The sequence below is a fragment of the Schistocerca gregaria genome, chromosome 5 (assembly GCF_023897955.1).
Source record: "Schistocerca gregaria isolate iqSchGreg1 chromosome 5, iqSchGreg1.2, whole genome shotgun sequence".
NCBI classification, from domain to species: Eukaryota; Metazoa; Arthropoda; class Insecta; order Orthoptera; family Acrididae; genus Schistocerca; species Schistocerca gregaria.
In genome coordinates this window covers 423,235,037-423,258,519 of record NC_064924.1, presented here as the reverse complement: position 1 = coordinate 423,258,519, position 23,483 = coordinate 423,235,037, and the positions used below count along the sequence as shown (strand labels likewise).

At 43.4% G+C, this 23,483-nt stretch overlaps 1 protein-coding gene across 1 annotated transcript in view; it reads right to left on the bottom strand.

The window, feature by feature from the left end:
• The window catches only part of LOC126273455 (nicalin), a 123,668-nt gene that overhangs the window by 88,117 nt on the left and 12,068 nt on the right, over positions 1 to 23,483 (bottom strand). The window contains exon 3 of the mRNA XM_049977011.1: positions 1,962 to 2,109. Coding sequence (XP_049832968.1) covers positions 1,962 to 2,109 — 148 coding nt within the window. The remainder of the gene's footprint in view (positions 1 to 1,961; positions 2,110 to 23,483) is intronic.

The window sequence follows — 23,483 nt, the reverse complement described above, 5'->3', positions numbered from 1 at the left end:
GGGGTTGAAACGATGACATTGGTAGCGACGCATTGGGTTCAGAATGTATGGCCGGACTGTGATAATTTCATGGTCTGCTTTGAGCTTGGGCGGAAGCACCACTCTATCAAAGATGAGAAAGTGCAAGTGGGCACCAACGAGTAATCTACCTTTTTCATTACACCGTGGAAGGCAATGACACCCTGATCAGAGAGGTAAGACTGGATTTCAGCCTCGGTTAGACTGTCGAGCAGCCTAGTGTAAATGAAACCACAGGAACAAATTAGAGTTCCATGGGCCTAGACACGAACAGGGTAACCGTGGAGAAGTGAGTCAGCTGGCAGTTTTTGTGCTTGAGAAGCAGAAGTGGTTTCCAAAATCAAAGTGCCATTCTGTAAACAAGAGCACAGGATTTCATAGGGCCAGCAATTGCATCAACACCTTTATGAATAATAAACAGATTTACCGTAGCGAAGGATTGACCGTCTTCAGCACACGAGAGGCTGAGAGTTACGTATTACCCAGTCACCTGTTATGTGTTGGACACGTGAGCCAGCCTTCAGGAGCACTCAGGGAAGAAGAAGAAAGCTCAAACACTGAAGCGGAGGAAGGAAAGGAGAAGGGAAACAAAGACAGGAAAAGGGAACGAAAAGCGATGGTCAGACTGTTTTTATGTAAGTGACGGACAATGCAGAACATTCCCAATAACACACCAGACATGTTCTCCAAGGGAGGGGAAAAAGAACATGAGGATAGACATGCAGCACGGAAGGGAAAAGATGCTGCAAAGGCTGGGGGCCCGTCATAGCAAAGCACGAACCTGCCAAAGAGTGGCAAGCCTCCTGGGGGACAAAAATGAGTGTGATAATTTTGATAATGACAGTGATTCATTTCCGCCAATTGTTTTGTATTGACATGCATATATTAATATATTTGAATGCAAGCACACTTTTTGTTTTAATGTATACCCTAATTATTGGTCTGTGGCCTCCTGTTTCCACTAAGGGACACACTGAGGTGTGCTCGCTGCCTGGGTGGCACACGGAGATGCCCTGTGTCTACATTATATAGTGTTAGAAAAGTTTACATTCCTTTTCCCTCTAGTGCTCAGAAAGTGAATATGGCAGTTCCTTTTGAGGGAGTCCATACTATTAACCATAAATTGTATGAAGACGTATATATACAGTAACAGGAGTGTTAGAATTCCTGCACAGACTTCAATAATTGACAAAGTAGATGATGCTGACAACCTTTCTGGACTGCGAAATCTGCATCTTTTAATGGTTCAAATGGCTCTGAGCACTATGCGACTTAACTCTTGAGGTCATCAGTCGCCTAGAACTTAGAACTAATTAAAACTAACTAACTTAAGGAAATCACACACATCCATGCCCGAGGCAGGATTCAAACATGCGACCAGAGCTATTGCTCGGCTCCAGACTGTAGCGCCTAGAACCGCACAGCCACTCCGGCCGGCTACATCTTTTAATGATCAAAGAATAAGGTCAGGCAATCTTAACTCCAAAACAATGATGGGATGGCACACACATGCCCCCCCCCCCCCTTCCATTAATCACCTCACACCTCTCCCTCCCCCCCCCCCCCCCCCCCCAAAATCTCTCTCACACCTGGGATTATCATAGTAACCTCAACAGACAATACATACAGAAATAACCAGAACATTTCCCTCGTACAATTTGTTAACAATCCACTAAATTATGAAAAAGCAGTCATGTCCACAGGCGTGTGCATTTTGGTGTCTGCATGGGTACATGCATGAATATACATACTTCTAATAGAGAAAAATTAAGAACTTGAAATTTAGTAAAATACTGTTCTCACTGCACGTTTCTAGGCAGCACACCCAAGTTAGCTATAGGCAAATGGTTGCCTTTTGAAGTAATAATTATTTTTAAGGGTATTGAGTAGTCCATTTGGCAACAATGGAATCTGAAGAATATGATTTGGACGAAAACCATTACCTTCTGCTGCTGAAATTGATCTTTCATCTGATGAATAGCTCCGTGCAAGATTTTCAAGAACTGTCTGGATTGCTTTTGTCCATTCAACGAAATAAACAGGAATTGAAACCTCTTGCTCCAACATGGCACGCTCCAGTTCAAGAATATGCTGCAAATAAATGTGCATGACAATATTTGAAAGAACACATGTAGCTTTGTAAAAAAAAAGAGCAAGTGGAGGCAAACATCAAGTTATTTAAAGCAGAATTTTATCTTCATTAATTGAAGACATGGTGGAGGGCAAAAATTTAAGATCTTACACATTCCTGGCTCGTGGTGTATGTTATTGTATCTATGTCCTTTTCTCGGCCCCATTCAGATCTTACTTTTTATCATATAAAAAATTATAGGGTGGGAGAATACTTACTCTCATGATGTCATATTGTAATTACTTGCTGACAGAAACACTTAAAATTAGAAGAAAAACATTACCTAGCTACCAAATATTTTAGTTTATTTATGTATTTTATTTATTTGTCCTCAGGCCATTTAGCATAACAGTATCTAACATGTCACATACATCACAGAAAAATCATAAACTTATATACAAAGTAGGACAAGATTAGGTGAGGACAGGACAGGTTCCACAGCCACAACAAACTTCTTGAAGTTTCTCTGCAACAGCTAATGCAGGAAACTAATTTCTTTCATACTGCTACCAAGATTAGTGTCCAGACAACATTACAAAAGACAAGAACTGAAATTTAGAGTAGCAAAGCAAAAGCAGAAATTTTAAAATCTGTCCTCAAATCCAGGAGTACAGCTTCAATTTACCGGGTGACAATTATTGAAGTAAAAGAAAAAAAAATTAAATTAATTACAAAGTACAGTGCATGCACACTATTCAACATGAAGACATCACTACAGATATTCGGATTTAGGATATGCCATGTTCGATATGCCTGCCATCATTGGCGATGTGGCACAGATAAACAGCGAAATTCTGCATGACCCACTAAAGTGTCAGAATATCAATGCTACCAATTACCTCCTGAATGGCGCTTTTAGATCAACAATGGTTTTTCGGACTATTTTTGTACACTTTGTCTCCCAACAAAATGAGCCGCATGTGTTCGAAGAATACGGCAGCCTATTGAGGTGCATGCCAGTGGCCTCTGGATACCCTAGAGCCGGAATGCGGTCCCCAAAGGGCTGCACCAGGACATCCAACACACTCCTACTTTGATGGGGTCGAGCTCTGCCTTGCACAAACCACATGTTTTTGAAATAAGGGTCACTTTTGATAAGAGTGATGAAATTATCTTCCAGGTAGTCATTGTGCCATCTAGGAATATTGCACCAATTATTCTGTGACTGCACATTGCACACCATACAGTCACCTGTTGAGAATGAAGAGACTTCTTGATCATGAATTGCGGATTCTCAGTCCCATAAATGCCACAATTTTGCTTACTGATAAACCCATCCATAGTAATTTATCGCTAAAGCAAACCATATTCACATCAAAGTCCTATTCATCAATTCTGTGGACTATAATCTTGGCAACCACTGTTCCATGGACCTGGGGCTTAATGGATGTCAGGTTTCAATTTTGTATGTGAAGACATGCAGGTCTTCAAGAACAATTTGTCGCAATGTCTCTCAACTGATTCCCACCTGTTGTGCATCTTATCTGATCGAGTTCCTGGGGCTGGTTCAAAACACAGCATGTGTCTGATGCCTTCAGGCATTTTCACCATTTTTTTTAATGACAGACACTGCCAACACTGTCATCATGAACACTACCTGTTCTCTCAAACTTGTGAACAAATTCTTGATTGTTAGCACATTTGGACCAGTTGTCTTCAGCTTGAACTTGGTCTTAAACTTACTTTGAGTTGCAGTTGGGCTGTTATTGCTAGCATTGTAGGTCTTCACAAGCACTATTTGCTCAGGCAGGTGCTACTGACATTTTCACATGCAAATGGCCGACAACAACAATGTGCTTGTGTATGCGTGTACTAATTCCCATTATGTCTCATGGCCAACTGTGCAGTTTGAATGTCCTAACGCAAACCATTCAAACGTTACGACAATTTTATTTCATATAGTTCAATGACTGTCACCTTTTAATTCTTGTACCAATGAAAAGACGAGTGAAAAAGATAACACTTGAAATCATTAATACTGAACAAAGATCTAGGGCCCAATGGAATCCCTATAAGGCACTATACTAAATTTGGAGCAAGTCTGCCCCACATTTGACAGCAATATACCATATATCACTAGAACAAAAAAAAAAACCATGGCCAGTGCAGTGACTGGAAGAAAGTACAGGGCAGACCCATCTAAAAAGGGGGGGGGGGTTAGCAGAAGTGATTCAATGTCCTTGAGATCGAGATGTTAACCAGCAAGAATTCAGAATACAACAGTCCTGAAAGCCTTAGATCAGTGCAGTTAGGTTGATGCAGTATTTTTTGACTTCTAAAAAGCAATTGACTTAGTAGCACAACTACAAGTAAGTACAATCATATGAGGTACTAAGCAAAATTTGTGACTGGTTGAGGATATCTTGGATGAGTCATGATACCTTTGATAAGAGTGTCACTAACAGTTGCAGCAGTACCTTCAGGTGTGCTCCAGGGAAGTGTGTTGGGCTTCTGGCTGTTTTTTTATATCTATGACCTTGCAGAGAATATTAACAGTAACCTCCAACTTTTCACAGATGCTGCACAAATATCTAGTAAGATTTTCGATTAAGAGTGGTACAAAGAATGGCAACTAGCTTGAAATATTCCAATATGAAAAACTGAGCACTTTGCAAAACAAAAAAGCATAGTACCCTGTAACGCAATGCCAACAAGTCACAAATGGAATCCGTCAACTCGTACAAACATTTAGGGTGTAACAATATGCAAGAAAACGAACTGGGATGATCAGATAGGCCCAGTCGTGTGTAAAGCAATGACAGACTTCTCTCTATCGGTGGAATAGTATGAAAATGCAATTCGTCTACAAAAGTGATTGCTTAAAAATCATTTGTGTGACCCATCCTAGAGTACTGCCCAGGAAAGGGGGTCTCATACCAAACACGACTAATGGGATATTTAATGTTCATGGAGAAGCACGGCATGAATGGTCACAGGTTTGTCTGACCCATGGGAGAGTTCACAGAAATGCTGAAGAAACTGTACTAGCAGAAGCTAGTAACACCGATCTACATCAGAATTAGAAGGGCAGCAGAACGAGCTACTAATGTCTAATATTCTTAACATCCATTTGTTACAGAATCTTAGAACATATCCAGAGCTCAAATATAATGAAGTATCTCAAACAGAATTACAGTCTCCATAACAACCAGCTCATTTTTGGAAGAAACGAACTCAAGACTTTTCTCACATCAACTCCTGAAAGCTACAGATCATAGCAGTGAAGTAAACACAGTATTCCTTTACTTTTGAAAGGCATTTGATGCACTGCTACACATACACTTATTATTGAAATTACGATCAGAAAGGGTATCAAGTGAGATTTGTGCGTGGATTGAGGCTTTCTTGGAGGGTGAGAGACAATTTAAATTTGGATGGAGAGTCACTGACAGATGCAGAATTAACTTTGAGTGTGGTCCAGGGAAGTGTATTGGGATCCTTGTTGGTCTTATTCTATATTAATGACCTTGCAGACATTATTAATAGTAATTCCATAATTTTTGCAGATGACACAGTTATCTATAATGATGAAATGTCTGAAAAAAGCTGCATGTATATTCAGTTCTATCTAGATAGAATTTGAATGACATGCAAAGAACGGCAAATTGCCTCAAACAGTAAAATGAAGCCTTTAAAAAAAAAAAAAAAGAACATTGTACCACGCAACTACAACATTAACCAGTCCCCACTGTAACCTGTCAACTCAAACAAATATTTGGGTGTGAATATTTGCAGGGGTATCAATCAAATCATAATGTAGACTCAGTCATAGGTAAAGAAGATGGCAGACTTCTGTTCACTGAAAGAATACTAGAAAAATACATGTAAAATCTATGCTGTGTAACAAATACCAAGATTTGAGGGATAAATTCCAACTATCAATTAACACACACACACACACACACACACACACACACACACACACACACACACACACACACACACACACAATTTCATTAGCATATTATGCTCCTAGATTATTCTCATCAGTTTGTAACAGTGAATGTCTTTTGGCACCATACTATTCATACGTACATTCAGCTCATAGAAACAGGATTCTTTTCTGGTGATCAAATGCATAAAAAATAGACATTTTTTAAACTGCGGAGAAAGGCTGTAAGAATTGTAAGTAGTAGTCAGGCTCATTATAAAGAGCATCTTCGTAGTACGAAGTAAGCACGTCTACCAATCTGTAGTGCATTCCAGGGAAAACATTACTAAGTACTTCACTAATAGTTCCACATATAATCACTGAGGGATGTGGAGCACTGGTTTAGCTACACTGGACTCTCATTCAGAAGAATGACAGTTCAAATCCCCATCCAACCACCCCAAATTAGGTTATGTGCTTCCTCTACACTGCATAAGGCAAATTCCGGGATACTTCCTTGAAAGGATGTGACCAACCTCTAATTCAAGCTTATGCCCCGTCTCTAATGACATCACTGCTGATGGGATATGAAAACTGATATTCCTTTTTCTTTATACACAGTCATGTACAAAGTGCCACTTTGGACTAAAAAAACATAATACCAGCATTTTCTGTCAGGGAAAACACAGATCTAAATAGGCATGTAAGCGTGTATGTTCCGTATCTCCTCCTAAATCACCACAATAACTTCAACCAAACTCAGTACACATATGACATTCTGTCTGCAGAACATACTGCGGGGATAAGGAACACCTCCCATTTTGGAAGTGGTGAAAACAAGGAGTCATATGAGATGGATTGAAAAAGGAGTGGACGAGGAGGAGGACTTGGTGGTGGTTAGAAGGGGATGGGGTGAGAGTATGGGGAGGGGTGAGACAGAACCACCAGAGAGTGGGTGTGTGGGTGGATGAGAAGTTAGACGATTCCATCAGAGAATGGGAGGGCGGGGAGCAGGGTGAGACCACTCCACACCCCACCATATGATGCATGGCGGAGGGTACCTCGTACCACAACTAGCATCTTCACTCCCTGTTCCACTCCCAAACAGAACGAGGGAAAAATGACTGCCTATGCACCTCTGTACAAGCCCTAATCTCTTATCTTTGTGGTCTTTCCACGAAATATAAGTTTGTGGCAGTAAAATTGTACTGCAGTCAGCCTCAAATGCTGGTTCTCTAAATGTCCTCAGTATCAATTCACGAAAAGAATGCCTCTTTTCCTCTAGAGACTCCCACCCGAGTTCCTGAAGCATTTCCTTAACACTTGCGTGATGATCAAACCTACTAGTAAGAAATCTAGCAGCCCGCCTCTGAATTGCTTCTATGTCCTCCATCAATCTGACCTGATAGGGATCCCAAACGCTCGAGCAGTACTGAAGAATATGTCGTATTAGTGTTTTATAAGCTGTCTCCTTTACAGATGAACCACATCTTCCCAAAATTCTATCAATGAACCGAAGACGACTATCCGCCTTCCCCACAACTGCCATTACATGCTTCTCCCACTTCATATCACTCTGCACTGTTACGTCGAAATATTTAATCGACGTGTGTGTCAAGCGCTACACTACTAATGGAGTATTCAAACATTATGGAATTCTTTTTCCTATTCATCTGCATTAATTTACATTTATCTATATTTAGAGTTAGATGCCATTCTTTACACCAATCACAAATCCTGTCCAAGTCATCTTGTATCCTCCTACAGTCACTCAACGATGACAACTTCCCGTACACCTCCGCATCATCAGCAAACAGCCGCACATTGCTATCCACACTATCTGAAAGATCATTTATGTAGATAGAAAACAACAGCAGACCTACCACATTTGCCTGGTTGGGGGTGGGATGAGACCACCAGACAGTGGGTGGGTGGTGGTGAAACAAGACCACCAAGCAATGGGGGACGGAGGTGGCAAGAAACGAGACCACCAGAATGTTGCCCGGGAGGGGGGGGAGTGTTGGCAAAGGGTTAGACAAGACATCCAGAGAAGCAGACAGACACAGGAAGCGAGTGTGGAGGTAGCGGAAGCAAAAAGAGAGAGAGAGAGAGAGAGAGAGAGAGAGAGAGAGAGAGAGAGAGAGAGAGTGGAGACGGGACAGACAGAGCGGGGAAGAGTGGGTATGGATACAGGATGATCGGCAGAGGATATGTGGATGTGGGATGGACGGAAGGAGTGAGTGACGGATGGGCATACAGATGGAGGTTGGTTCAAAAAATGGTTCAAATGGCTCTGAGCACTATGGGACTTAACATCTGAGGTCATCAGACCCCTAGAACTTAGAACTACTTAAACCTAACTAACCTCAGGACATCACACACATCCACACCCGTGGCAGGATTCGAACCTGTGACCGTAGCGGTCGCGCAGTTCCAGAATTTAGCACCTAGAACTTCTCGGCCACTCTGGCCGGCACGCAGGTTGGGAGACAGGAAGGGAGGGAGAGGATGTGGAGATGGGGCAGGGAAGGAGTGAGGGTGGGGAAGGAGTGAGGAGAAAGTTTAAGGAGGCAGGTGGAGCAGGGGAGAGAAAAATAGAGGTGGGAAGGTAGATTAGTGGAGAGATCAGACACACACTGGTATGTGTGCAAGATATTTGACATATGCTAAGCTGTGGGTAAATGGCTAGTCCTATACCTATATACAAGCAGACAGGGACAGCTGAGCTGAGACGGGGATAACAAGACGTGTGCAAGATATGTGATACACACAAATGTGGGCTAGACTGCAGGTACAAAGGTAATTGTATCATAAAATTTCCGAGAGAAAGAGAAGGGCAGTAGCTCACAGCAGGCACCCAGTAGAAGTTGCTTGCACAGGCTGCAACTGTGAGGTTTTACGCCCATCTCTTGTGCCCATAAACTTTCTTCATGTATCAGTCTACCTACCACTGAGAACCATGTCAAAACCTCTACTATTGTTCCCGATCTCTGCACCAGAGTACACATAGTTTGAAAATTTCCTGACAGGTTAATACCGTTATTGGACTGATCTGGGGAAGCACCCAAGAATTCCTCACTGACTCATTTCACAGACAAGTGTTCAGGAACAGGACATAGTTTCAATCCATTGGGAAGTTTTAATACCTTCACAGGCTTAAGGCAGGACACACACCAAAGTGACGTAGCATGATATGAATGTGATACATATAAAACTATAAAATGTCATGTAAATGACTTAATGCCCACATGACAAAATCTACAGGGGTGAGAATGTTATAGTGGAGGATGAAGTTATCTTGCCATCATATAATTTAATTATTGTTGTCCATAAATGATGATGCATTCAATACATTTAATGTACCATGAGTTATCTTGTTTCTAGTCTTCTCGAGAATTGTGGTAACATGTAACAACCTACGAAAATAAAATTTATGCCATACATCACAAAAGTTTCCATTTTCAGACAAATTTATCAGCTATAGTGAAATATAATGATGAATAAAAAATGTGTCTTTAGGGACATCACAGTAAGTGCTATCATACTACAGGCAAAACTTCTTACTTTGAATCAGAGTTTGTAGTTGAACAGAGTGTTCAAACTGGAGAGCATAGACTGCTAAATTCCTGATAGTGCTTACATCGTGCATTTTATTTTCAAAAAAATTACTTGTCAGGTCAAAAGACTCATCACTGGATAAGTTCTAGTTTCAATACTTTGAAGGACTGTTCAATAGTCCAAGAATTGTGGCGCTTCACCTTGCTGGTATGTGGGCCCAATATGTTAACCTTCATGTTGTATTAGCTGTTGTTATTAATATTCGCTGTTTGTAATTATCCATATGAAAAAAAAAGCAAGCAGAACCAAAGTGATATCCTACTGCAAATGAAGACTATTCACACCAAGTTAAATGAATTTTCTCTCACAATGTTTTCTTCTATCAGTTCACATGCTGTGGACTAAACTTAATCTTCGTAATTGGAGGCATGTACACACGTCATCCGCGAATCCTGTACAATATGCAGCCATGTCCTATTTCTTCCCTTAGCATACAGAGTGATGAAAAGGATGTTATCTGTATCCCTTTGTATGCGCCCTAATCTCTTCTTATCTTATCTCGTTATATCTAGGTGATATATATGATGGAAGTTAGAAGAAATCCACTATTATAAAAAGAGAACATATAGAGGAGATGCTGAGATGTGGACATGCACAATTAAAAGACTGCTATACACTTACAGAAGTCTTTTCGTTGTGCGTGCTGCAACAGTCTCCTCTATGTGGTGAGCAGCAACCTAACCTTTTTATAATACACTAACAATTGCTAAAGAACGAAGATTTTGTTAGACAGGAATAATCAGAGACAATGATGGACAAGTTGAACCACAGTACATACACAACAGAGGTTTTATATTTATAATGAAAAATGGTACAGATTTCATCAAATGGGAAAGTAGGATAACACACACACACACACACACACACACACACACACACACACACACACAAAAATAATGTCCATGTCCGATACAAGTCACAAACCCAACATAAAGGACGATATCCGACCCGCATTAAGGAATATGCCCTCCTCAGGCACTAATGCACATTTTGCATCTGTTATCCATGCTAGCTATGAACTGTTGAGAAATCCTAAGGGAATACTGTCACACTCCTCTTTGTTGTCAGATCTTTCATGGCTTGGAGAAGGGGTGTTTGTTGAGAAACACCTGCCAAGAGCATGCTCTAGAGGGCTCATGTCAGAGAAGAGATGTTCACTATCTTCATTTTGCCAATGTGTGACACCTCAGTGGTTCTGTTTGGGTGGGCTTGGTCATCCATAAACAGAAAGCTGGGACCTATCGCACTCCTAAGCAGGCAAACATGACCCAGAGTAATCTCCCTACAACCCTGCTGTGCTCTAAATGGTATCTTGCGTAAAGATATGCAGCAGTATTCAGCCACTCAACATAATGCATGCACATACCATGACTAGGTCATACTGATGATGTCCATGAACATTCTGTGGTGGGTAATCCCTCCCTCCTCCCACAACCTGGGGGCAGACCCACTTGTCGCAGGGAAGGAGGGGAACTGGGATTCCTCAGACATCACATATCATTCTGGATTACTTTTGCTGCCCCTAACCATCCTGCTCCCTACACTAATGAACTCTTTCTCAACAATAACATGGCTTAAGTGGGATGCCTTTAATAGGCCCCCAAACATACAAAACAGCCCTACTTAATGGCCGCAAAAAGCTTCTGGCAGTCACGTGTACTGGTATTAGCTGTGGGGTCTGCAGTGACCTGCCTGGAAGTGAGATGTCTATTCCTTTTTGCCACTAGGGCTATGCATCAATCATCTTTCAGTGTGGTGGTCTGTCTATGACCACTAGCATAGTTTTGCATAGCATTTCCACCTTCAGTGGCCATTTTTAAATTGCGAGATAACACTTTTGTACAAAACCCATTACTGTGGCAATAGTAGTCTCCCATACTGGGTTCAAGTCATCCAATGGCTTGTCTACGATCTTAACTACTCAAATCATGTCAGAGACATGTTTCCATACCAGATAGAATGTTGCATTAATTAGCTCCACAGCAACATTTGTCAAACATCATACAGCATTAAGCCATCATACAGCTGAAGCCAGAGATAAATTCTACCGAAATTTTTACAAAGGTACAGACGGTGTTTAGAAAGGATAGATTGCATGCAACCAGTGGTGGAGAGTTCGTCGCTGTTTGTAGTAGTTTATGCTGTAGTGAAGTAGAAGTGGATAGTTCCTGTGAATTATTATGGGTGGAGGTTATACTCGACAACCAACCTAGGTTAATAATTGGCTCCTTTTACCGACCTCCCGACTCAGCAGCATTAGTGGCAGAACAACTGAGAGAAAATTTGGAATACATTTCACATAAATTTTCTCAGCATGTTATAGTCTTAGGTGGAGATTTCAATTTACCAGATATAGACTGGGACACTCAGATGTTTAGGACGGGTGGTAGGGACAGAGCATCGAGTGACATTATACTGAGTACACTATCCGTAAATTACCTCGAGCAATTAAACAGAGAACCGACTTGTGGAGATAACATCTTGGACCTACTGATAAAAAACAGACCCAAACTTTTCGACTCTGTAAGCACAGAACAGGGAATCAGTGATCATAAGGCTGTTGCAGCATCCTTGAATATGGAATTTAATAGGAATATAAAAAAAGGGAGGAAGGTTTATCAGTTTAGCAAGAGTAATAGAAGGCAGATTTCAGACTACCTAACAGATCAAAACGAAAATTTGTGTTCCAACACTGACAATGTTGAGTGTTTATGGAAAAAGTTCAAGGCAATCATAAAATGCGTTTTAGACAGGTACGTGCCGAGTAAAACTGTGAGGTACGGGAAAAACCCACCGTGGTACAACAACAAAGTTAGGAAACTACCGCAAAAGCAAAGAGAGCTTCACTCCAAGTTTAAACACAGCCAAAACCTCTTAGACAAACAGAAGCTAAACGATGTCAAAGTTAGCGTAAGGATGGCTATGTGTGAAGCGTTCAGTGAATTCGAAAGTAAAATTCTATGTACCGACTTGACAGAAAATCTTAAGAAGTTCTGCTCTTACGTTAAATCAGTAAGTGGCTCGAAACAGCATATCTAGACACTCCGGGATGATGATGGCATTGAAACAGAGGATGACACGCGTAAAGCTGAAATACTAAACTCCTTTTTCCAAAGCTGTTTCACAGAGGAAGACCGCACTGCAGTTCCTTCTCTAAATCCCCACACAAGCGAAAAAATGGTTGACATCGAAATAAGTGTCCAAGGAATAGAAAAGCAACTGGAATCACTCAACAGAGGAAAGTCCACTGGACATGACGGGATACCAATTCGATTCTACACAGAGTACGCGAAAGAACTTGCCCCCCCTTCTAACAGCCGTGTACCGCAAGTCTCTAGAGGAACGGAAGGTTCCAAATGATTGGAAAAGAGCACAGGTAGTCCCAGTCTTCAAGAAGGGTTGTCGAGCAGATGCGCAAAACTATAGGTCTATATCTGTGACATCGATCTGTTGTAGAATTTTAGAACATGTTTTTTGCTCGAGTATCATGTGGTTTTTGGAACCCAGAATCTACTCTGTAGGAATCAACATGGATTCCGGAAACACAACTCGCTTTATTTGTTCATGAGACCCAGAAAATATTATATACAGGCTCCCAGGTAGATGCAATTTTTCTTGACTTCCGGAAGGCATTCAATACAGTTCCGCACTGTCGCCTGATAAAGTAAGAGCCTACGGAATATCAGACCAGCTGTGTGGCTGGATTGCAGAGTTTTTAGCAAACAGAACACAGCATGTTGTTATCAATGGAGAGACATCTACAGACATTAAAGTAGCCTCTGGTGTGCCACAGAGGAGTGTTTGGGACCATTGCTTTTCACAATATATATAAATGACCTAGTAGATAGTGTCGGAAGTTCCATGCGGCTTTTCGCGGATGATGCTGTAGTATACAGAGAAGTTACAGCATTAGAAAATTGTAGCGAAATGCAGGAAGATCTGCAGCGGATAGGCACTTGGTGCAGGGAGTGGCAACTGACCCTTAACATAGACAAATGTAATGTATTGCGAATACATAGAAAGAAGGATCCTTTATTGAATGATTATATGATAGCGGAACAAACACTGGTAGCAGTTACTTCTGTAAAATATCTGGGAGTATGCGTGCGGAACGATTCGAAGTGGAATGATCATATAAAATTAATTGTTGGTAAGGCGGGTACCAGGTTGAGATTCATTGGGAGAGTCTTTAGAAAATGTAGTCCATCAACAAAGGAGGTGGCTTACAAAACACTCGTTCGACCTATACTTGAGTATTGCTCATCAGTGTGGGATCCGTAGCAGATCGGGTTGATGGAGGAGATAGAGAAGATCCAAAGAAGAGTGGCGCGTTTCGTCACAGGGTTATTTGGTAACCGTGATACCGTTACGGAGATGTTTAACAAACTCAAGTGGCATACTCTGCAAGAGAGGCACTCTGCACCGTGGTGTAGCTTGCTCGCCAGGTTTGGAGAGGGTGTGTTTCTGGATGAGGTATCTAATATATTGCTTCCCCCTACTTATACCTCCCGAGGAGATCACGAATGTAAAATTAGAGAGATTAGAGTGCGCACGGAGGCTTTCAGACAGTCGTTCTTCCCGCGAACCATACGAGACGGGAACAGGAAAGAGGTAATGACAGTGGCACGTAAAGTGCCCTCCGCTACACACCGTTGGGTGGCTTGCGGAGTATAAATGTAGATGTAGAACTGTCTAATGTATACATAGAGCTATAGTGCACAGGCTTTGCTGCAGCTAATATGTCCCTCTCTCTATAGTTCTTTTTTACTATCCTTGGTCGGGTGTTCCATGGCAAATGGCAGTGGTCCCCTAGCAAGTGACAGTTGCTCCTCAGTATCTGTCTAGCAATGTATTATTGTTATTCCATCCTGGGCTTTCCACTGTTTGGGGTCTGAAGAACTGTTGCACTGTACACCTCTAGTACATGTTCTCTCTGTCTACCCTGTATGGTTTTGTTAGAAAACTGCATGTTTCTTCCAATCAATCCCATTCAGGTTCCGTAAGTAACTTGCACTTTTTATGTTCTACATCAAACTGCTGCAATTCTAGCAGCACATTTTTCAATTCCTTTGCATCTTTGTTCAGACTGCAATAATGAGACCTTCAAGGGAAAAAAAGATGATCGGTGGGTAGTCATATTTACATATGATGTTTCATGTGAATGCAAAATGACTCATTTCCCAAATGATCCATGGAATGTAAAACTAACACAGTAGCAGTAACCAAAAATAGGTTGTTCTGGAGCGTTTGGTTTTTCCAAATTCTTCCAACAAATCCAAAGCTGGAATAGAATTTTCACTCTGTAGTGAAGTGTGCACTAAACAAACTTCCTGGCAGATCATAACTGTGTGCTGCACCAAGACTAAACTCAGGACCTTTGCCTTTCGTGGGCAAGTGACCGAGCGAGGTGGCGCAGTGGTTAGCACACTGGACTCACATTCGGGAGGACGACGGTTCAATCCCGTCTCCGGCCATCCTGATTTAGGTTTTCCGTGATTTCCCTAAATCGTTTCAGGCAAATGCCGGGATGGTTCCTTTGAAAAGGGCACGGACGATTTCCTTCCCAATCCTTCCCTAACCCGAGCTTGCGCTCCGTCTCTAATGACCTCGTTGTCGACGGGACGTTAAACACTAACAACCACCACCACCACGTGGGCAAGTGCTCTTGAGCTACCAAAGCACAACTCAAGACCTGGTAAAGCATTTACTCATTAAAGGCAAATCTAAGCCTACTGTTCATTTCCTTACTATTGATTCCATATATTCATTCCTTTTGAATTGGTAAGTAGTGTAATATCTAGTTACTTAAAACATATCAAAGGTTCCAGAAGTTTACAACTGTTGCTGTAAACTAATGCTAATGCGGTCTTCTTGATAGTTCAGAGTCCAATAATAATTTTGGTCTCAAGGGACATGTGGAAGGGATGCTGAAGCATTTAATTGCGATGTTAGGGCTACCACAAGTTTCCCCAAGTGAAATTCCCTGGTATTTTCCTGATTCCCAAACAAGTTTCAGCATTTTTCCATAATGAATTTTGAGATCTCATGTAAAAATAAAAGTGTAAGGGTTTCCGTATTTCTTCCCTGTGTTAGCAAAAATCTTAAGTACTAACATCAACATCTCCTGTAATGAAATGTTTCTAAATTAAGAAAGGAAACCCAAGGGTATGCGAGTTTCATAAAGACCACTTATTTTATTTTATTTCAATAAAACAAAACATGTTTTGTGACAAATACACATTTCCTTCAAGTCAAAAGACAGATTAAAAATACATTCAATGCTTTCAGAAATAATCTCAGACAAAAGTAAGGCTCTTGAAAGAAGTGTTTAAAGTAGAGAAGAGTTGTGTAAACCAACACTATAGATGACTGTCAATAAAATGTTGGTTCTAATATGTTCGTTATTGTCGGTTATTACCCATTGTGATATGTCAGTTATTCTACAGGTATTGTGTGATTTTTCTTTCAAGAAATATATGAGCACATTGTGTACAAACTGCCAGCAACTGCCACAATTTTCTTCCTATTGCCTATAAACTGCCACACTGTACAAAGTACTTGCAGTGAGACAACTGCAATTCCTGAAATCCATTGCCCGTAGCCTCTGGCTCACTGAGGAGCACCACAGTCCTAGGTCCTTGGATAATCTATGAAAATTCACCACATTATGCCACATACAAACAGACTAGGCCTCTGGGCAGACTAGTGAGACTAGATCTGACAGGCAGGGCTTGCACATTAATGAGAAATGACGGGATTCAGATCAGCAGGCCCGATCCATTAGATATACCTGCAGAAACAGCCTGTGGTTTTGGCCCGTCATGGAAGTCCACTCGTGTGGTCAGCTATGCACATGTCACAGCACCATGGTGATGAAATGAGACAGCAGCAGTGAACAATCCATGCAACAAATAACTTGGGCAAACACTCTGAGAATCAATACTGAAGAGGATAGGTAGCAACTCACCATAAAAATAATGCTCAGTCGCAAAAGGCATGTAGGAAAAACAATCACACTCTCACCGAGAGGATACACACAATCACTCAGATGCAATGATCATACAATGTAAGCTTTCACGGCCGGTATTGTCTTCACTTAAAACTTCCGGGCTGATAGGCCGTGGTCAAAGTATAAAACTCTCTCCTGACGTTTCGTCTCCAACTGCGGGAGACATCCTCGGAGGTAAAGTGGCGAACTGCGAAGAGAACTCGAGGAAGCGCTGATTATATAGGCAGTACAGAGGGCGCCACTGTTGATCATGTGGCGTCGGCTATGAGATTGTCTCTGGTAACGCCAACATTCTTGACTGAAAGTAATCGATCCTCACTCTTGCGGTGTAATGCTGACATCCAAATTTTATCCAGTTTAACACCTTCGTCTTTCCTGTTAAAATTATTACGATGTTTATCAATCTCGATAGCCTCTCTATACAAGCGTGCATAATAATGCGAGGTTCTTGATATGGCACTCGTCTCGCTGAATTTTATTTCATGATCACCTTCCTGGTAAACATGTTCCACTACAGCCGATTTATCCGTGTGACCCATGTGTCAATTTCTCTTATGTTCAACAAGACGGGTGTTCACACTTCTCTTTGTGGTGCCGATGTAAACCTGTCCACAACTACAAGGAATTTTATATACCCTCGGTGTAGCCAAAGGGTGCCGTGAATCTTTTGCTGACCTTAAAATTTTTTTTATTTTCCTTGTGGGTCTGAAAATAGTTTCCACCCCATACTTGCCTAAAACTTTCCCAATGCTGTCTGTGACCTTTCTAATGAATGGAAGAAAAACTTTGCCCTTGGACCACTGTTGTTCGTCGTTACTCCTTATTCTCTGCCTAGAGCGCCATTCGTCACGAAAGTTGAGCGTAGATGTTCAATCTCATCTTTTAAATAAACATGTTCACAAAGTTTGTACGCCCTGTCTACCAAAGTTTTCATTACACCTCTTTTTTGTCTAGGGTGGTGGTTTGATTCTTTGTGTAGATAACGATCAGCATGTGTGGACTTTCTATGCACCTTATGGACCAACGTTCCGTCCCGTCGTTTAACCACAGACACATCCAGGAAGTTCAATTGCCCATTCTTTTCCGTCTCCATGGTGAATTGGATTTTCGGATTAATGCTGTTTAAATGTGTCAGGAAGGCATCCAAGAGACCTGCCAGATGGTATCGCTATGTCGATGATACGTTCGTAGTATGGATACAAGGAGCAAAGGAGTTGGATACTTCGACCAAGGCCTATCAACCCGGAAGTTAAGTGAAGACACTCAGATGCAACTCATGCACACTTAACTGGCGGCTCTGGCTGCTGTGAACAATCTCTAAGAATCAGATTCAAACAAACTACTCCTCAGCCCTCCCTGCTTCTTGTCGGCAGCTGCTAGACTAGCAGCAAGAAGTGGTGGCAGCACTGACTGCAAGCTGAGAATGGGAAAAGCAGTAAGAGTGAGGGAGTAGGGTAGCGGTGCACGTACTCAATTGCACTCAACACTGACTGAAATCTCAGTAAAAAAACCATTTCATCTGCTGAGACAAAAACAAGATTTTCCAGTGTTTCTTCCAAATTTCCTTGACACGTTTGAAATGCCCCGATATTCCACGATTTCCAGAACTTGTGGCAAATCTGAATGTGGACTTATCTGATATAGGTGATAGAATGGCATACAGTATCATTTAATGGAAGAAACTGCTAAAGTTTTTCAGGTAAAATATGGTTCATTGGTTTAAAAAAGGGGGAAAGCGACCAAACTGATAGGTCATCGGCCCCTTGCCCCAAATAAAACAATGCCACATGGGTGAGAATAAAAGAAGCGAGACTGACCACACAAAATGGAGAGAAAAAGGAAAAAACCACAAAAACGACGGAAGGGCATCAAAACACTTAAATGGACAAAATAGGAGAAGAAAACCACAGAAACGCAAGAAACCAGTACAAGAGATTAAAATGACAAAACAGCCATACTGCAAACACATTAAAACCTCCACCCTAAAAGCACTAGGGTGGAGGAAACAGAGGCACAAAGGATATGCACTAAAACCTACATAGAACTATAAAACCCATTCTCAAGGATAAAACATAAAACTAAAGCTGCTGTGGAGGCATTGTTGCCCAACACCAAAGGCAGGGTGTTGGGAAAATTAAAAGTCTGCTCCAGTGTGGCTAAAAAGGGGTAGTTCAGCAAGAGGTGGATGACTGTCATTTGGGAGCCACAGCCACTGAGGTGTGTCCTCGTGACAGAGTAGGTAAGAATGTGTTAGCCACGTATGGCCAATGCAGAGCTGGCAGAGGACAAATGATTCCCTGTGAGAGGCCTGCATGGAAGACTTCCACTTATTCATAGTCTCCTTAACGACACGAAGTTTGTTGTGCGTGCTGTTATGCCATTCCGTCTCCCAAAGCTGGAAAACCCTGCGGTGCAAGACAGAACACAGATCAGCTTCGGAGATGCCTATCTCCAGAAGCGGTTTCCACGTCGCCTGTTTGGCTAGCCTGTCAGCAAGTTCGTTGCCAGGGATTCCGGCGTGTCCTGGGGTCCACACAAACACAACGGAACAGTGGAACTGTTGCAGGGCATAGATAAACTCCTGAATGGACGCTACCAGAGGGTGGTGAGGGTAGCACTGATTGACAGCTTGTAGGCTGCTCAATGAGTCAGTACACAGGAGAAATGACTCGCCAGGGCATGAGTGGCTGTACTCAAGAGCACGAAATATGGCCGCAAGCTCTGCAGTGAAAACACTGTAGCCAACAGGCAAGGAGTGCTGCTCAATATGTCCTCCGTGAACATATTCGAAGCCTAGCGTACGTGACTATCAGCCATTGAGCCATTGGTGTAAACTGCTTCAGAGCCCTGGAACACGTCAAGAATCGAGAGGAAGTGACAGCGGAGAGCAGCAGGGTTGACTGAGTCCTTCGGGCCACGCAAAAGGTGCAGACAAGCTGCATCCAAGGCGTACACCATGGAGGTGTATGTGAACGGACTGCAAGTAGAGGTGTTAAAGGGAAAGACTTCAGTTTGGAAACCCCAATCGTTAGCCCTGATCTGGGCCGCCGATGTGGGACATGGACTGCCGCAGGTAGGAAAAGGAGACAGTAATTCGGATGCTCAGGGGGAACTGAGTGTGTGCTGTGTAAAAGGCGAGCAGTTGCGCACGCCTATCTGCAGTGGAGAGACACCAGCCCCCCCCAGTACATTGGTCAGCAGACTCTTCCTAAAAGCTCCTGCCACTAATCGAACCCACAGTGGTGTACAGAGTTGAGTAAATGCAATGCTGAAGGCACTGCCTAACCATAAACCACACTCCCACAGTCAATTCGGGATTGGACAAGAGCTCTGTAGAGCTCTAGCAGTGTACAGCGATCTGCACCCCCAATTGGTGTTGCTCGGGCAACAAAAGGCATTGAGGTGCTACCAGCACTTCTGCTTGAGCTCATGAAGATAAGGGAGCCAAGTCGATTGAGTACTGAAAACCAGTCCTAGGATTCGATATGTCTCCATTACAGTGAGTGGACCGTCATGAAGGTAAAGCGCAAGTTCCGGATGAACAGTATGACTGACAGAAGTGCACGACACACGACTTTGCGGCTCAAAACTAGAAGCCGTGGGCTAGAGCCCTTGACTGCATCTGATGGATGTCTCCCTGGAGGCACTGCTCAGCAACAGCAGTATGAAATGCAGAAGTCGTCTGGATACAGAGAAGGTGAGACGGAGGGTCCGACAGCTGCTGCTAGACCATTAATTGCCACTAAAGGTAACGATACACTCAATACAGAGCCCTGTGTGACTCCATTCTCCTGGATTTGGATGGAACTATGAGAGTCACCAATTTGGACACGGAAAGTACAGAGAGACAGGAAGTTTTGGATAAAAATCGGGAGTGGTCCCGGAGACCCCACTCGCACAATGTGGCAAGGATCTGATGACGCCAACTCATGTTGTATGCTTTATGTAAGTCAAAAAAGATGGCAATCAGATGATGCCACCTGGAAAAGGCTGTTCGGATGACAGACTCAATGGACACAAGATTATCAGTGGTAGAGCGACCGTGGCGGAAGCCACCCTGACATGGAGCCAGTAGGCCACGTGTCTCCGGGACCCAACCCAACTGCCTACATACTATACATTCCAGCAGCTTACAAAGAACGTTGGTGAGGCTGATGGGCCAATAACTATCCACATGAAACAGATTTTTACTGAGTTTGAGGACCAGAATTATGGTGCTCTCCCGTCATTGCTTGGAAAGATGCCATTGCACCAGAGCAGGTTGAAGATGACGAGGAGATGTTGCTTGTAGTCAAATGAGAGATGTTTAATCATCTGGCTGTAGATACAATCAAGCCCAGGAGCTGTGTTGGAGCAATGTGCAAGGGCACTGAGGAGCTCCCACTCTGTAAATGGGGCATTATAGGATTCACTGCAGCGTGTAGTGAATGAGAGGACATGCCCTTCCAGCAGACATTTGAGTGTGCAAAAGGCTGGGGGCTAATTCAACGATGCAGAGGCTCGAGCAAAGAGCTTGGCAGTCACATTTGCCTCTGTACATAACTCGCCAATTACGGTAACACTGGGGACAGCTGTTGGGGTCTGGTACTCGAAAAGACATTTTATCTTTGCCAAGACTTAGGAAGTTAACATGTGGCACCCAATGGTGGAGACATCTCTCTCTCTCAACACTCCTCCTTCCATTATCTGATAAGGTACTGGACTGGGCACGGAGCCGTTTAAAGGCTATGAGGTGCTCCAGAGAAGAGTGCTGCTTATGCCGCTGTAGAGCTTGCCGACACTCCTTAATTGTTCTGGTGACCACCAAGGGACTTCCTTACGCCTTGGGCACTCTAAACAGTGTTCTCTGCCCCAGAAGCAATTGTGCTAGTCACCTGCTCAACCATCACATCGATGTTACCGTGTGGGGGAGATTCAACAGTGACAGCAGAGGTGAAAGTTTCCCAGTCCGCCTTGTTCAAAGACCACCTGGGCAGGCGTACGTGTGCCTGATGCTGGGGCACTGACAAGAAGATGGGGAAGTGGCCGCTACCACACAGGTCATGTGCTATCCAGTGGAGAGATGGGAGAAGTCCTGGGCTGCAAATTGATAAATCAATGGCTGACTAACTACCATGAGTGACACTGGAACATGTGGCGGCCCCAGTATTAAGAGGCAGTGGTCGAACTGAGGCAGTGAAGTTTCGACATCTCTGCCTCTACCAGTAAGTACAGTGCCACACCATAAGATGTTATGGCCATTAATGTCTTCCGAAAGTAGGAAAGGTTTAAGGAGTTGATCAATCAGTGCAGCTAACACATCCAGTACTGCACCATCTGGAGGATGATATACATTGCAGACAATTACTTCCTGTTTCATCCTTATTCTGACAGTCACAGCTTCAAGAGGGCTTTGAAGGGGCACAGTTTCACTACAGAGCAAGTTTAGCACATTAAACACAAACTCCAAATGACACTAGATTACAGTCGCTACGGTTCCTGTAATATCCCTTATAGCCTCTGAGAGCAGGGGTCCGCATTGCGGGGAACCAGGTTTCCTGGAGGGCTATGCATGTAGCAGGTGTGAAGCTTAACTGTTGCCATAGGTCAGCCAGATGGTGCAAAAAACCGCTGCAATTGACGTTATGAGAATGGCGGACACCAAAATTTCCACCCATCCTCAGCCACAGAGCTCGTAGGCAGTGGTGGAGTGGCTGCCACCACAATTTCCTTGGTCTTAGGGCTTTTCTTTTTGGATTCCTCTCACTGCTCTTGGGGTTTCCCTGGCTGGGAGGACTTGACTGGCTCCATCTCCGGAACTGAGGATGAACATGGTTGGGGGAGGGGGGGGGGGGGGTGTTGCTGGTTGGTTGGGTGTGGGATTGAAGGGACCAGACTGCTAAGGTCATCGGTCCCTTGTTCCACGATAAAATCACACGAAATAAAAACTGTCAGTCGTTAAAAACGGAGAACTGAGACAAGGGACGACACAATACAAGAAAGACAAAGACCAGACAAACAGAACTAAAATCACACCGAGTGTGAAGGTGGTTGGCCGACCATGAAAATAAGGAAAAGCCAACCACCAAATGACATTAAAACCCACAGTTTAAAACCACAGGCCAAAGGCCCAAGTCAATACAGGAAATAAAAGGACAAACACTCAAATCATACGATAAAAACCCCCTGCCCGAATAAAACTCAACACAACGTCCGCCATAGCAACGTCATCACATAAAAGGGCAGGGAGGGTATCAGGCAGCGCAAACATCTGCCTGAGTCCTGTTAAAAGCGGTCAGTCCACCAAAATGTGGACCACCGTCAGAGCTGCCCCGCAGCGACATAGCGGTGGGGCCTCCCGGCGCAACAAATGGCCGTGCGTCAGCCACGTGTGGCCAACGCGCAGCCGGCAGAGGACGACAGAGTCCTTCCGAGAGGCCCGCATGGAGGAGCGCCACACACCGGTCGTCTCCTTCACCGCTCGAAGTTTGTTAGGCGTGGGCAGGGTGCGCCACTCGTCACCCCAGGCACCAAGCACTTTCTGGCGCAAAAGCGACAGGAGATCACACTCCATAAGGCCGAGTTCCAGAGCCGGTGAACTCACTGCCTGTTTAGCCAGCGTGTCAACCCGCTCATTGCCCGGGATGCCGACATGACCTGGGGTCCAAACAAAGACCATGGAGCGGCCGCAACGGGCAAGAGCATGGAGCGACTCGTGGATGGCCATCACCAGACGGGAACGAGGAAAGCACTGGTCAAGAGCTCGTAAACCACTCAGGGAGTCACTACAGATGACAAAGGACTCACCTGAGCGGGAGCGGATATACTCTAGGGCGCGATAGATGGCAATCAACTCG